This window comes from Ambystoma mexicanum, chromosome 6q (assembly GCF_040938575.1).
Source record: "Ambystoma mexicanum isolate Mex_15411 chromosome 6q, UKY_AmexF1_1, whole genome shotgun sequence".
Classification (NCBI taxonomy): domain Eukaryota; kingdom Metazoa; phylum Chordata; class Amphibia; order Caudata; family Ambystomatidae; genus Ambystoma; species Ambystoma mexicanum.
This window is the reverse complement of record NC_090937.1, coordinates 442,094,005-442,109,187: the sequence shown is the minus strand read 5'-3', so window position 1 is coordinate 442,109,187 and position 15,183 is coordinate 442,094,005. Positions and strand designations below refer to the sequence as shown.

Sequence of the window (15,183 nt, the reverse complement as noted above, 5' to 3'; positions counted from 1 at the left end):
TCCAATGTGTTGGAGGGGCTGTGGCCAGGTGGGCACTATAGAGCATATGTGGTGGTCATGCCCACACTCCATTTTATTGGAAGGAAATTCTGTCCAGAATCAGTGAGATCAAAATGCAGATGCTTCAATTAAATCCGCACAGTGATTCTGGTGGACACCGACTTGAAGGGCGCATACAGTCGCAGCAGGGATATTTCACAACTGATCACCCAATTGCTGGTTGCGGCCAGTCTGAGCCTTGCTCATGCTTGTAAGTCTCTGAATGGCCCGATACTCAACTTGTGGTGGAAAAAGATCTGGAGACGTGGGCTTCAGAAAAGGTCACTGCTACTCTAAACTCTTGGTTGACATTTTCTAGAATCTGCAATCCCTGGGTGACATACTGTAGAGACACTATAGATGTGCTGCCCAAACCCAAAACGCTGAGTCACTTGTCTACTTTCTGATAGATTTACTACACATTTTGTTATGCCAAATGTTGACTCCTGGGGAGAAGAGGGTATTCTTGAGGTAGAGGGTCATTGCTGGGCGCCAAACTGTGCCTGCCTGTTACTTCTTCATACTTCCACTTAGATGGTTTCTTGGAACTCACCCTCATATCCCTTAACCCTTTTCAGTTAGCCCATTACTTTGTAGTTGCAATTTTATTTCATATTTGATAATTTGTTATACCTGTGCCCATTTCATTTTCTCGTAGCTGTGCTCTACTTTGTTATTTAAAGCACTGAAAATAAAAATAAAGAAATGCACCCAATTCAAACTGAATTGTATAGAAAATGTGCACCAAAGAAACTTATTTCAAGTGACAAATCATGAAATACATTTTTGGCTCTAATTTTACAATCCTTGTTTCAATTTGAAAACATTTTTAATCAGCAGTGGCCTTGTTGGCTTCCTAAGGCTTTGTGTACCGTGTGGAACATGTCCTCTTCTCCATCAGGCCTTCTGCAGGGCCCTGGCGTCGACCCTTTCTCCATTGGACGTGGTCTTGCGTCACTCCTTCGGGTTGAGCCTTCCTCGCTCCTGGAGCAGTAGATTTGCCTGCCTTCCTCAGGCACAGTCTTCCTTCGGACGCCTGGTGTATGCTCCTTGTCGCCTGGCACAAACCTCCCAGGAGGAGGGTCCCGCCCTTTAGTGGTTCCATGGGCTTCTTTCCCACACCTCCCAGGAGAAGAAACCCACCACTTCAGTGGTTCCGCAAGCTTCCTGCTTTGACCTGTTGAGTAGGGACTGCCTCCATCTTTCTGTTACGCTCACCTGGTATCCACCGGGACGCCACCCAGCCCTGGTTGGATGATTTGCACTCTCGAAACCTCTCCCGGTCCCTTGGTAAGGCCTCTGGTTAAAGATGGGTCTGCAATATAGGAGAGCTGGATTCAATACCAGATTGTCTTTATGTTTTCCCACCTCCCTTGGCCTCAACTCCTTCCTCCCCCTTGGGCCTTCTCCTCACCTTAATATTGTAAAAGGTGGATTCTCCGTCCTGCTCCTCATGGCAGGGGCGCGTAGATGTGGGGGGTGAGCAGTGACCAAGTTACTTCACTGGTGCAAGCCCCCCTGTGGGAATCCAGGCCTGCTGCGACTCCGTAGGTTTGCTGCTTTACAGTTTTTATATGCAATTCTTATGTTCCTCTTAGTTCGAATAATAATGTCTTGCTTCTTTCCTTTTAGGTATGGAAAGGTATTTTGGTGCTGTCATGCAGTTTGAAGATGAGCATAGGCCGTCAGGCGAAAGCGCGGTGTGTGCAATGCTATCTGGTTAGTAATGCGTGGCGATGTTTCGCCTTTTATATTGCTAACCTGGGCCTTTTCTCTCCTTGCAGGTTGCGATGTTCCTCGCCGAGCGCCATAATGTTCCAGCGATGATACTGACCAGGAGATGATTATCCAGGTAAGAATTGAGTGGCTTTCTTCATTCGGGAGGAAACGTGAGTAAACGCTTACTAATGCTGTCTTTCTTTCTCCTCTTTCCAGGTTATGGTATTCTAGGATGCATGCGGTGCCGGATGATGGAGTTCGTACCTTCAGGTGAGTGGAAATGAAGTCGGCGATGGATTGAAGACAGGCTACTGGTCCAGGTAAGTTTCGTAGTGTTCTTTCTCTCTCTGCAGGGCCTTGTTTCAGGGAAGCCGGCATCAAAGAACTGGACACAGTGAGCGTTACGTGTTCTGCTGTTTGGATGCGGTTTAAATAGTCTTGGGTAAAGTAGTCCAGGTAAAATAGTCCCAGGCGTGCCACACCCAAAAGATTAGACCGCATAGCTCAGTTCCTTGTAACTGAGCTATGTGTGTGCCTCCATGTTGGCTGAAACCCCCCGCCCCTCCAAGTTAAATAGTCCCAAGTCAATAGTCCCATTCTAATGTTGGTCTTCATGATGGCCAAGGGCGCCAGGACTGACTCCAAGAGCGTCTTGGATGAGGTTTGAAGGCCTCTGACCTGACCCTAACTGGAAGGCTGACTTGCCAGTGAGGGCCAGGGGCAAGGGTCATGACACTTTCCCACTACAAGGGGACGGGCCTCCCCAGCCTCTCTGCTCCCAGGCAGAACCCGTTCACGCAGAGGGTAAGAAACCACACCAGCCAGTACAAAAGAATCTTTCCAATCATTACAAAAGTTCACATCCAAAGTAGCCAATAAAACTATTGGGACTTTGAGAATAGGAAGAATCAATCCAATCCCTATCTGGGAATCGCCTATCCACAGGGGTGCAGAGGGTCAACCCCAGTTGGATCCCACTTACCTTTTCCCACAGGGGGTGCTAAGATTAACAGGCTCAAGTCCAAGTCCCAAAGGAGGTGACTCACCCTTGGGGAGAGGGGACGAATACCCTGCAGTCGTCACACAGCCCCATGTAAATTAGTCACACTATTAAGAGACCACAGACATAGAAACAACTGTGACAGTTAGTCCAAGCTCTGCAATGGAAGAAGATATCCTAACCATATAAATGATCCGGTATCCAGTGAACATTTTGTCACGGAAAAAGCCACCAGGGGGGCAACATTTTCCTAAATATGCACCCTTAGTAAACAGGATTGGAGTTTATAATCGTAAATGACACCCCTCCTAGAATATTTGGTGAAAGCATTTAAGAGGGCAGGAAAATAAATTTGGCTCCCTGATGACATTTTTCAGGAGACATTCACATGGAACCGATGATCCGTGAGTGACCGAGGTCCAGCACTAAAGTCATGACAGACACCACAACAGTAACATGAAAATATGCTAATCTTTTGGCCGTAAAGAACATCAAACCTACAGCCATAACATTTGGCATATGCAGATTGAAACATGTGTAGGCCTGTCACATGTTATCTGAAGAATAAGATGTTAACTATAGTGATGAAAGTTGTCTCTCACAGGGTAAAAGAGGTTCCATTAGAGTATTGGAATCAGAATTGTAACCTAAAGATTAAACTAGCCTTGGAAAGGAAGAAGTAATGATTTTTTGCAGTGGGTTTTTGGCTGAATGATTATTTTTTAACATTTACAGAATTACTAAATAAAATGAACTTGGTCACCAACTTAAAGTGCATTTGATACCTAGAGAAGCGGTAGAGGAGGCAATACAACTTTGCTTGCCTTCTTTGGGATGACATTGATGGGCTTAGGAGAATTTCTTGTTAAAGGAATTTAAGTTTAGTTCCATTTTTGTTTTGTAGAGACATTCACGCTGTAACGTTTAAAAGCACTGATGACCTAAATTGTTAACCTAAAATCTTACGTCAGGAGCATTGCAGTTTTCTGCATCCAGCGAATCTCCCAGATGTTCTGAGCTTGTATTCTGCAATGTCCTCACTCCAAAATGGTTAGTGGTTAAAGGAGTGTTCTATCATGATAGGATCATAGCTAAAAACACACCCGCTAAACACTAGTACTAAACAATAAGAAAAAAAGGAAAGAACAAGTATTTTACCATCACATGGCAACAAAAAAAAACTCATGAAAAATTATCAGTTTTAGTAAAATAAATTAGTGCCAAGCTCCGGAACTCCAACTAAATGGCGGATTGCTGAGCAGGTGAACTGGAGGGGTAATGTTCAGACCCTCTGCAAGCTCAGTCTCTATACAGCATAGAGGTCAAAGCATCATACCCACTTCAATTTGAATGATTGATGGATATTTTGTGTACAGAGTGAAGGAAGCAGATAGAAGTAACATCTACATGCAGTTGACAATTTCACACAAACTGTAAAAAAGATAACCAAGAGGAATTTTACCAATTTTTCCAATGCGATGAACTTGAGTGGGTAATTGTGAAATGTTTGGATTGGAAACGGCAGCAACAAAATCTTGCCCACCCCTGACTGCTGCAGTTATTTGAACTGCCTGTTGTTGAGCTCGAAGGATTCGGGTATGCGATACTGGTGGTGGAGCAGGTTCTCTGAGAGGGACCAATACTTCTTTATTTGATTTTGCCTAGGTAAAAATGTTGAGAAAACTTAATGGACGAATGAAAAATAATTCACAAAACATTTAAAATTTAGAGCATTGACACTTGCAGGCTTTTTGAAATTACATTTTAATATGCAAAATGAATCGGTTTCAGGTTGTGCCATGTTTTAGAGGAATAAATTGTCAGAGCGGAATTTAATCAAAATAAGACTATCACATTGTTTTGCCCCTTCCTAAAACATGCAGATGTACAGTTTCTTCTAATTTTAACAATAGGATAATAGTCACACCAACTAAAAAATAAGCTATATTCTAACCAGCTAAATGAATCAGTTAAAATAACAGAAGGGGCATAGACATTAAACAAAAACAATCATTTGTGGTTATTTCAAGCCCTTTTAATCTCGGGTCCCTCTTTCACAACTGGTTGGGAACCTGAAAGAGGATCTTTCATTTAAATAAATAATTTAAAAAGGCCCTCTGCTTGAGCAGGTCCTTGCCAAGCACAGAACCAGAAGTCATTCTCATCAACATCAAACCACAACTATCCTTTGTATTCATGCCGAGGAACAAGTTACGTACTAACTGGTAACGTTCTTCCGATTGGCTGTTCCTCCAACGTATTTCACATCTTTGACATGCAATGTCCACAGCTGTGTAGTTCGGAAACTTTTGCAGCAGAAGGCGTCCTGCGACGATGGCGTCGGGTCGATGTCCCTCGAAGGCCTCCGTCGAGGGCGACGTCACAGGATGTTATAAATAGGACACACGGTGGCCGTAGCCTCAGTTTATGTTTTTTCCTCCATAACTGGTGACCTGCACATATCCAATGCCTGCTTGACTGCACATAGCCTTGCGGAAACGTAAGCTGCAATCGCATAGGAAATTTTCCAGAGGGGCAGGCTGGGAGGGCGATGTGTAATACGTTAGAGGAACAACCAATCGAAAGAATGTTACCAGTTGGTAAGTAACTTGTTCTTCGAATGGATTGTGTCCTCCAACGTATTGCACATCTTTGACAGACTCCCAAAGGAGTACCAGAAAATGGAGGAAGGAAAGAATTTAGAGTAACCAATCAGATGGCAGAATAAAGAAACGCCCTACCAAAGGCCATATCTTGACTATGAAGTGCATCAAGGGAGTAATGTTTAACAAAGGTGTGGATAGAATCCCATGTGGCTGCATCACAAATATTCTGAATAGGAACACCCCTCTGCAGGGCTGTGGAAGTAGCCATGCCCCTAGTGGCATGAGCTTGCAACACTTCAGGAGAGTCCATGCCCGCCAACTGGTAACATTCAGCAATGGTGAGGACAATCCACCAGGACAGGGTCTGTTTTGTAACAGCCTGGCCCAATCGGTGACCAGAATACCCCACAAAGTTGATCGTCAACTCTGACCCTGGACATCGTAGAAATATAAAAGCTCAGAGCTCTCCAAGGATCCAGCCTATGGAGTTGGTCCTCTTCCTTACTAGGATGAGGAGAGGACAGAAAGAAGGAAGAACCACTTTCTGGCTCAAATGAAATTCAGACACTACCTTAGGTAGAAAGGATGGACGTACCCTCAGTACAACCCTATCCTTGTGGAACACAGTAATGGGCGGCTTAGACAAAAGTACCTGCAATTCATCACTCTGCGAGCAGAAGTAACCGTAACCAAGAACAACATCTTGAAAGACAATAACCTCAATGGACAAGAGTGCAAAGGTTCAAACGGAGCACCAATAAGGAATTTCAAAACCAAATTCAGATCCCAAACCGGCACCTGGAAAGGGGATGGCAGGAACACATTTGTAAGGCCCTTAAGAAATTGTGCAATGAAAGGAACCTCAAAGTAAGAAGATTCTTCAGAGAAGCGGAAGATTGATAGCGCCGCCAGGTAACCTTTAATGGTACCCACTTGTGGGCCAAAGAAAGCAAGAAAGACAAAACCATGGGCATGAAACACTGAAAAGGATCAACATTTTGTCCTCTGCACCAGTCGCAGAACTTCCGCCAACGGTACAGGGATTTTGTTGCTGGCCGCCTGGCCGAAAGCAATACCTCCATCACGTCATCCGGGGGGGAGGTCCCAATCCTTATATCTCAACCTTTCAGATACCAAGAGTGAAGGTTGAGGGTCCTGACCTCTGGATGGAGAACCTGACCCCAACCACTAGCTCCCCCCTGGCATGAGAGCAGATCCTCTCAGTAGGGATGACGGCGTGGAGGGTAGATGGACATTTCTAGAAGGTCCAGGTACCACACTCTCCTGGCCTAATCCGGATCATGTGGGATCCATAACCTGCTTAACACCTGAGGAATGACAGGGACTGGAGGAAACGCGTACGCAGTGGGAACGACCAATCCACCACAAAAGCGTCTCCTAAGGCTCCTCACTGAGTAAATTCCCTTGAGCAGATGCTCTCGCACTTCCGGTTGACACTGGTGGCGAAGAGATCCACTTGTGGGGTTCCCCAAAGGGCGAAGATCTCCAGAAGGACTTCCTGAGCCAACTCCCACTTGTGAGAGATTGCGCTCTGACAGCTCAGAGCATCCGCCGCCGCATTGTCTTCTCCGGCCAGATGAACTGTCGAGATTGAAATTTCCTGTTGAATTGCCAAGAACCAGAGCTGCTTTGCCTCTCTGCACAACGGGAGTGACCCTACCCCACCCCGTTTTTTTTTTAGGTAATGCACAGCCACTGTGTTGTCCGTCATGATCAGGACACTCTTCCCCTGCACAGATGGCAGAAAAGCCATCAGGGCCCTCAGCTGTAACAGACTGATGTGGAGTCTGGACTCCGACGGAGATCAACGAACGTTGGCGGTCAAGTCCTTGGCATGAGCTCCCCATCCTGTCAGCGAAGCATTCGCCACTACAGTCAGCTCCGGTCATGGTTGCCAAAACGGCTCCCCCTTCATCAGGTTCCCCTTGTTGGCCTGTTAGGGAGAATTCTCATTAATGGCTAATTTCCCTCACCTAGTGAGTCCCCCAGCAGCTTTGCTGGACTTCTGCAGTTTATTTTTTCCACTTGGTAAGAGTGAAAGCTTTTCCCCCACTCTTACCTGCGTTTTGCTATGTGTTTCTATCTGTTTTTATGATTATGGACTCTGAAGTACACCACTTCAGTAGCCCCCTTCTTTGTGTGTGTCACAAAGCACCTTCAGTACCGTGACACAGGGTTGTCTTTGAGACTTCCCTCGACTCAATTTCTGAGGCGACTACTGTCCCCCAGAAAAGGGTAAAGTTACCATTAACTTTACTTAGTCAAATCTACCACAGATCCAGTAACCGCATCTTCCATGGAGTACTGGAAAGGGTTAACTCGTATCCCTTTTTATCTGTACCTCCTAGAGCATTGTTTCGCTCTTTTAACATTTAGACTTGGCTGGTGGCAGTGGTATCTACCCTAACTTTTCTACCGCGAGTATATTAGATAAACGTGGTACTGTTCTTGGCTATTATATTAGCCTCGAACATAAACCCGCTTGACCAAATCGTCTTTCTTTTGGCTCCGGTTGGGTTTATTCGCCATTTCTTTTTGTTAAAGTCCTTCTCGTGTTTTACTTTGCGCGGCAAACTAGGTTCGCCTTCTTTGTTCACCGTCTTTTGGCGGGCTTTCTGTTCAGAAGCCCTCCACCAGGCGCCTAGGTGGGCTGAATGTGAGGGAGGGGTATAGTAACCCCCTGCACAGGGTATCCTAGGAAACCCAAGTCGCACTTTGTCACAATTGGCCAGGGTAGTTGTCCGGGGTGGACAACCCCCCTGCTGGGTGATTGACAGCTAGGCTGTGTGAATGGGGGTTTTTCGCATAAAAGGCAGGTCTCTTGGGCTAGAAGTCAGAGAGTCGCCACTGGAACTACAAGGAACCAAAGAGAAGCGGAGAGAACGACGGCTGCTGCAACTACCCCGTCTCGGTTAAGCCCTGCTGCAGTCCTGAGCTATCTGCCCCTTCAACGACTCAGAAGATCCAGTCCGGAGTTATCTTCCTTTGAGTTTGGTGGGGATAACCAGCTCATCTTCTACAGCCAGAGGATCCTCTTCCGTGGTCGAAATCGCTGCACACTGCTGTAGTGGTCCGGAAAGCTACCTGAAGAGCCTCTCCTGTTTTTAAGGAGCGCACCTTTTATTCCGCGTCGCTGCTGCCGGCCTCATCCCTGCGTGGTGCAGACCCCCGTCAGACGTCGCCCTTCACGACGAAGCTCCAGGAATCGTGGGTCTGCGGGAAACTAACAGGAACAACTGCCAGGGCACCAGCTGCACCATTGGAACAAGGTACTGTGTTCTGTTGAAAAAACTGGGTGAATCCCTTTTTCTTCATTTCCAAGGCTTTACCTTGTCTTCCCTCCTTATAACTTTTGCTTCCGAACATTGACAATATCGAAGTACTTTTGGCTACGTTGAATCGTGAACTGTCTGACCGTGTGATCTTCGGCAACTGGCCCCGGTGTCTTTCGACCCTAGCTCTGGCCCTTTGATCTCCTGTCTTTTAAGGGTTTCTTGATTCTGACTGCCTAACCAAAATATTGCCTGTGATTTTTGCCTCCAAATCCCTTTGGGTATCCGAGTGTGTTTTTGTCCCGGTAGCATTTCATGTCACGGATACGCGTTTGTTTAGTAGACCGAACTGTCAAAAAGTGATCATAATCGTATTCGCAGTAACGTTTTTTGTGCCTAACACTGGTTCATTCAAACACAGGGTACTTACCTTGAGACTTACTGTACAAAGTGAATAGGTTAGTTGTAGTATATTTAACGTGTGGTTTTCATTTGAGTTTAATAGAAGCGTTGTGTTTATAACGAATGGTTTAAAAATAAATGTACTTATATTTTTCTACCTGAAACCTTGAGTCAGTGTTTCCTTGAGTCACAGTAATTGTGGTCCCTTTGTGTAATCTCTGCTACTGCTCATATACTCTTGAGATAAGCCTGGCTGCTCCGCCACTGCTACCACTATGACATAGTAGTACAGGCTTGTACCAAAGGTAAAACCTGTATTGTTACCTGTAGTCTTAATTGTGTGTAGTGGTCCCTAAGGGCACTGCACAGGATTCTGCCTAACATGGCCCACCACAGAAGATCCTGGGAGACAAAGTGGAATCTGAACGGGATCAGACATCTTGCCTGAGAACTGCGACCACTGCATCTTGAGGACCCATTGCAGGGATCTCATCCTCAGCCTGGCTTCTGGCACCAGATAAATGCAGGATGCCATGAGGCCGAGCAACCTTAAGAATTCGAAAGCCGGGAGACTATGGGCATGTTGAAACTTGTCCACCATCTGTGCAATGTGATGAGCCCTTACCTTGGGAGGCAGCACTTCCCCCAAGGACGGGTCCAAAACAGCCCCGATGTACTGGAGCTGTTGGGAAGGTGTTCGCTGCGACTTCTTAAAATTGAGGGAGAAGCCCAGCTTGTGGAGGGAGCGGCAGGTGAGACAGATGAGCCAATGCTTGCTCGGGAGAGCGCGCACGGATCAGCCAGTCATCCAGGTAGGGGTAGACGTGAATCCCCCCGCCCCTGCCTGAGATACGCTGCCACCAGAACCATCAGCTTGGTGAAGACCCTTGGGGCACAGGTCAATCCGAATGGCAGGACCCAAAACTGAAAGTGTGAGTCACCAGCCGCAAACCTCAGGTACTTCCTGTGCTTGGGATGAATCAGCACATGAAAGTAAGCGTCCAGTGTTAGGCAGAAACCTGTGCAGTTCCCTTTGGGAACACTGCAAAAGATTTAGGACTACAGGTGTTAGCAGTAAACCCACTTGGTAGCAGTCTGTACCACCCAGATTTACCTGGTAGCTGGGGCTGAGCAGTCAGACTTTTCTCAAGAAGAGTTAGGCAGTATGCAAAGTATACACAATAGGCACTCGGATACAACAATACAAGCAAGCACTGACCAGAGCTTTGGTATCAAAGTATATAATTATTTATTTAAAAACACACTGTTTGAAACACTCCAGCACTCTTATCGTAAAACACTCTAAACACAGTTACTATTATAATATATACAACCCTTATTCCTTATCAGATAAGTCTTAGTTAACACCACTTATTTTCATACAGAGGTGAGCGCTTAACTATAGATGGCACTCCAACAAGTTCATGAAGAAGGGAGGGAAAAAGAGAATATGGGAAGGTACACCACTCTAAGCTTTAGGAACACTATTAGCAAGGCAGAAGAATAAAAGTCACTTGTGAGCCAAAGTCCATAGGCTGGGCCCACTCAGAGAGAGCAGAGCACAAATGCGCCCAAGATCACACAGTTACACTAGGCTTCGAAAGTCTTGCAGAGAGTTCGAAAAGAGTTTAGAGAGGCTCAGAAAAGTTTAGCCAGGGTGTCCCAGGCTAACCCAGGTTCGAAAGCCGGGGGCTAAATCTACCCCGTACAGTCGGTGGCAAGGGAAGCCGGGCGGGACACGGTACCTTAAGTGGGTAGGATCCTCCAGCGGTGGCAGTTGTTCCTGGCAGCGGGTGCAAGTCTCGTCGTCCAGGGGAAGAGAAGATCTCGACTTGGTGGAAAGATGAAGGTCGTTGCACTGCCAGGGAAGAAAACAGCCGCAGAGTTTTCTGGTTAATAGTATTACCCTTTAATTCGCGGTCGTGGTAAAACGTGGTATCCCGGTTGCCGGGGTGCTTGACACAGGCAAGGCGGCCACGAGATACGTCAGGAAGGCGAAAAGACGGTGAAACTGGTTATCCCCACCAGTCAAAGGAAGAAGACTCTCCAGCGGGAGATCTCCTCTGTTGTTGGGAAAAGTGGTGAGACGGTCCAGCAGGGCTCCACCGGTGGTGTCGTCGTGGCAGGTCAGCTCAGCTTCTCCCTCGTCGGATTCTTAGGTCCTGTGGCGACTTCTGAAGTTCCAGTCCCCAAAGCCCTGCTTTTATGCAGAAAACCCCCATTCACTCAGCCTAGCTGTCACTCAAACATGCTAAGTGTTGAGCCGGCCGGCTCACCACTTGGGCCAATCAGGACGGAGTACGACTTGAGTTGCCTAGGCAACTCAGTCCAGGGTGCCTAAATCCCCCTCCACCCCTCCTAAGTACCCCAGACAGAGTGGCACCACTTTGGAGGGCTTCTGTGGAGAAGCCCGCCAAAAAGTGGAACAAAGGGCTAGACTTGGGTTGGAGTCACAGAAGAGAACACAAATGCCATTTTCGAACCGAGTTTTGGCAAAAAATACCAACCGGAGAATTAATATTAATTAAATAAAACGGCGGTATGTTAGTCGGCTATCGTAATTAAATAAATAAAGATAGTAGCCTCGAACAATGGGAAAATCCCATAGAGAAATATTTGCGGTTGAATATAAAAAGTAGTATCCACTGCCACCAGCCAGAACTCGATCAGGGGGGACGGAGACGTGCCCCCTCGACTAACAGACCCCGGGGCAATCGAATTGCCCCAGCCAGTACGTCCACAATATGATGGTTTGTACTGGTTCTGTTCAGAATTTAAGACTAGTAAAGTCAATGGTGACTTTACAGACCCTGGGAGACGGTCAGTCCCAGGGTATGGAGTCTATACTGGGGAGACACCATGACACCCCTGTGTTACTGCACTGAGGGTGCTGTGTAACACACATCACAAAAACACATGAAGCCCTGTGGAGTAAAAGACCCCCTAGCTCATTAAACACATCTATAGTCAAAGAAACACACTCAAATCATGTCCAAGAGTGAGGGTAAAAGAGTCTTACTCTTGGCAGGAGAAAAAAATAAACCCCAAAAAATCCAGCAAAGCTGCTGGGGGACTCACTAGGTTAGGAAATTCAGCCTAAACAGAGAATTCTCCCTAACATCCAGTAGGTCCAGAGACAGCAACCAATCCTGAAGTTGAAGAGCCTGGAGGACTTGAGAAAGAGTGACCATCTTGAGCTTGTCCTTCCTGAGAAGTTTGTTCAACCAACGCAAATCCAGGATGGGTCTCAATCACAAGTCTTTCTTCTATCAAAAAATATGGGTAATACCAACCCTTGTTCCTCTCCGCCACAGGCACCAAATCTGTAGCGCCTTCCTCCAGCAGGGTTAGGATTTCCTGCACAAGGAGCAGATCCGGAAGCTTTCCCCGGTGGATTGTCGTGAGGCCGCTTGAGGAAGGGAAGGCAGTAGCCGTGGGCTATTGTATCCAGAACCCACGCATCTGAAGTAATGGCCTGCCATTCTTCTAGATGCTGAGACAGTCTGTCCCCAACCGGCGAACAATGAAACATGGCCTCATGCTTGTTTAGAAGCGGCTGCGGGAGCGCCTGAAGGCAGAGAGGCAGCTGCCCGAGTGGCTTTGGCACCTATATTTCCCAGACCACCACGGGTACTTTTACGTTGGCCCTGGCGGCTCCTCTCGTTCTACCAAAGGAGGAGTAGTAACAAAAAGCCTCCTCTCCACTGCTGTCTCCTAGGACGAAAAGGCAGAGTTTGACGCACTGCAGCGTTCAAAGATTTAGCAGCAGCTTTCGAGGTCTGCAACCTCTCAAGGCTCTCGTCAGCTTTGCTGCCAAACAAATGGGCGCCATCAAAGGGCATGTTCAAAAGACAGGCTTGTACATCCGGAGAAAAATCCGACTTCCACAGCCAAGCAAACCTGCGTGTAACGGTGCTCGCAGCCATGGACCGGCTAACACTGTCGGCAGTGTCTAAACACGACTGAAGGGATTCACACATGGCATCCTGCACGAGAGCAAGGAACCTATCCCTTTCTTCCTCTTCAGGAATATGCTCAGCCGCCAGAGAAACAGTTCCGCAGAGTGTGAAAACCTTGCTGATTTCAACGCCACACTCGCCGCAGAAAATACCTTGCAAGCCCAACCGTCGAAGCGTTTGTCGTCCCTATCAGGAGCGATGGTAGGGTACGCCGCCTGCCTTGAGGTGGCCGTAGCTGCCTGAACCACCAAACTCTCAAGAGTGGGGTGAGTGGATAAGTAGCTGGGGTCGCTAACAGAAGGGTGGTACTGCTTTGTCAATGATTTGTTAACAGCCGGAAGAGATTCCGGTGACTGCCAAGCATCCGCCACCCTTTTCTGTAAGGTAAGATGAAAAGGTAACACTGGGTCAGAGGATGGACCTTGATCTAAAATGTCAGATCATCTTGCACAAAAGCTTCAGGAGGACTGGACCAGCCCAGATACACTGTAACCCTAGCCTCTAGCTGCCTATAGGATGATTCAGCATGATCCCCAGGCTCAGGCCTGCCAAACTCCACTTCCGGAAAAGTGTCCAACCCACTGGCATCATGAACGGTTTGCCAAACTGCTCCAATTGACTGTCTCCAGAAAAGACAGGCGCCACATCAGGCTCAACAGGGTCCTCAAAGTCAGACCTTTCCTCTTCATAAGTGTCATCCAGAGGGAAGTAAAAACCTTGCCTCGGGACAGAAGAGGGCCTGGAGTTCAGCACTGGACTCACAGACTTAGCAGTAGCCTTCCTCAGAGGATCCACAGAATCAGGGATTCTGACAGGAGCCTTTTGAACACTTTCATATTAGAAAATATGATCATTTTGATGTATTCATGTTTATTTTCAAATTATTCTATGTTGTACAACATTGAAAAGCTTCTAATTTCATTTGCAGGCCTATTTGTGTGGCATCCAAAATAATGATATCATTGGCATATGTTAGTCATGATAATGTAATAGATAATTTGACAGAAAAGGAGTTGCAGTTGGCCAAATGACCGACACTTCTCCCGACCCACCCCAACCTAGGCAGAAAGGTAAAGGTTGAACAGGGTGGGGGCCTAACATACATCCTTGTCTAAAGCCATTATTAGTATCATTTTCTCCTGAAAGGTGACCAACCTGTTCAACCGTACCCTTATTTTTGTCCCTTAATGTAACAATCATTTTTAGAAGCCCGGGAGGAACTCCAATTACTAAGCTTTTGCAAAACAATTGGTCTTACAACCTTATCAAAGGCCTCACACTAAGGTCAATGCAAGCTAGCTGTTAAGCAATGTTACCTTTCCTTAGTGCCTTTATATGAACTAGTGACAATATTAAGACATTTAGTGGGGTTCCCATCGCCTGCCTGAATCAGTTTTATTTAGTTTTTTTAATCTGCTTGCTCTTGTTGCCCAATAGCCTAGATGTTGTACAACTAAGAAGGCTAATATTGTACATCCATTAATGCAATGGGACGATAATTCAGGGGGTCTAACCAGTCTCCCTGCTTATAAATGGATATTGCATGCAATACATGACTGTGGGATTCTATTCCACATTATTATTTACTTAAGAAGACGATATAGAATGTCAGCCCACATCGTAGGATTCTCCTTTAACATTTGGTTGGACATGCCATCTGGTCCTACCGCTCGAGAATTCCACATCTATTAATTTTACCATTTGTGACATGTCTTGCACCAAGTCCTTTTATTATAACGGACACTTTTTCTTATCTTTTTAGTATGACTTGTACAATATGGAATACATGTAAAAGGTTTACATTTAAAACCAAATCGCCCAATTAAAATAAAAAGAGAAAATAAATAACTGATCAGTTACTTTTGTGCATGATCTCCCAGGAGTTAACTGGTATACAGATATATTTAGATTTGAATCAAGTACTATTTGTTATGTTAAAGTAAATTTATCAAATAGGTCTTTCATCTTGCAACATACATTATCTTACTTTCTGTGTATTGAGAGGGGTCAGAAACGAGAAGCGGACACAAGGTTGTAATATTCTCAGAGTCAGATCATTTATTTAACACAAAATAGGTTGGAATAACGACTCTCTAGCCCTATCCTAAAGAAAGGTGCTCCCCGACTAGGAAACTAAACTTAAACCAGTCTGTGTTAAATAGTTA

The 15,183-nt window shown here is 46.2% G+C and overlaps 1 protein-coding gene across 1 annotated transcript in view; it reads right to left on the bottom strand.

Annotated features, from left to right (window-relative positions):
- The window catches only part of LOC138516091 (RNA exonuclease 1 homolog), a 2,454,886-nt gene that overhangs the window by 1,803,333 nt on the left and 636,370 nt on the right, over positions 1 to 15,183 (bottom strand). Inside the window, exon 4 of the mRNA XM_069630920.1 lies at positions 4,221 to 4,419. Within this exon, the coding sequence (XP_069487021.1) occupies positions 4,221 to 4,419 (199 nt within the window). The remainder of the gene's footprint in view (positions 1 to 4,220; positions 4,420 to 15,183) is intronic.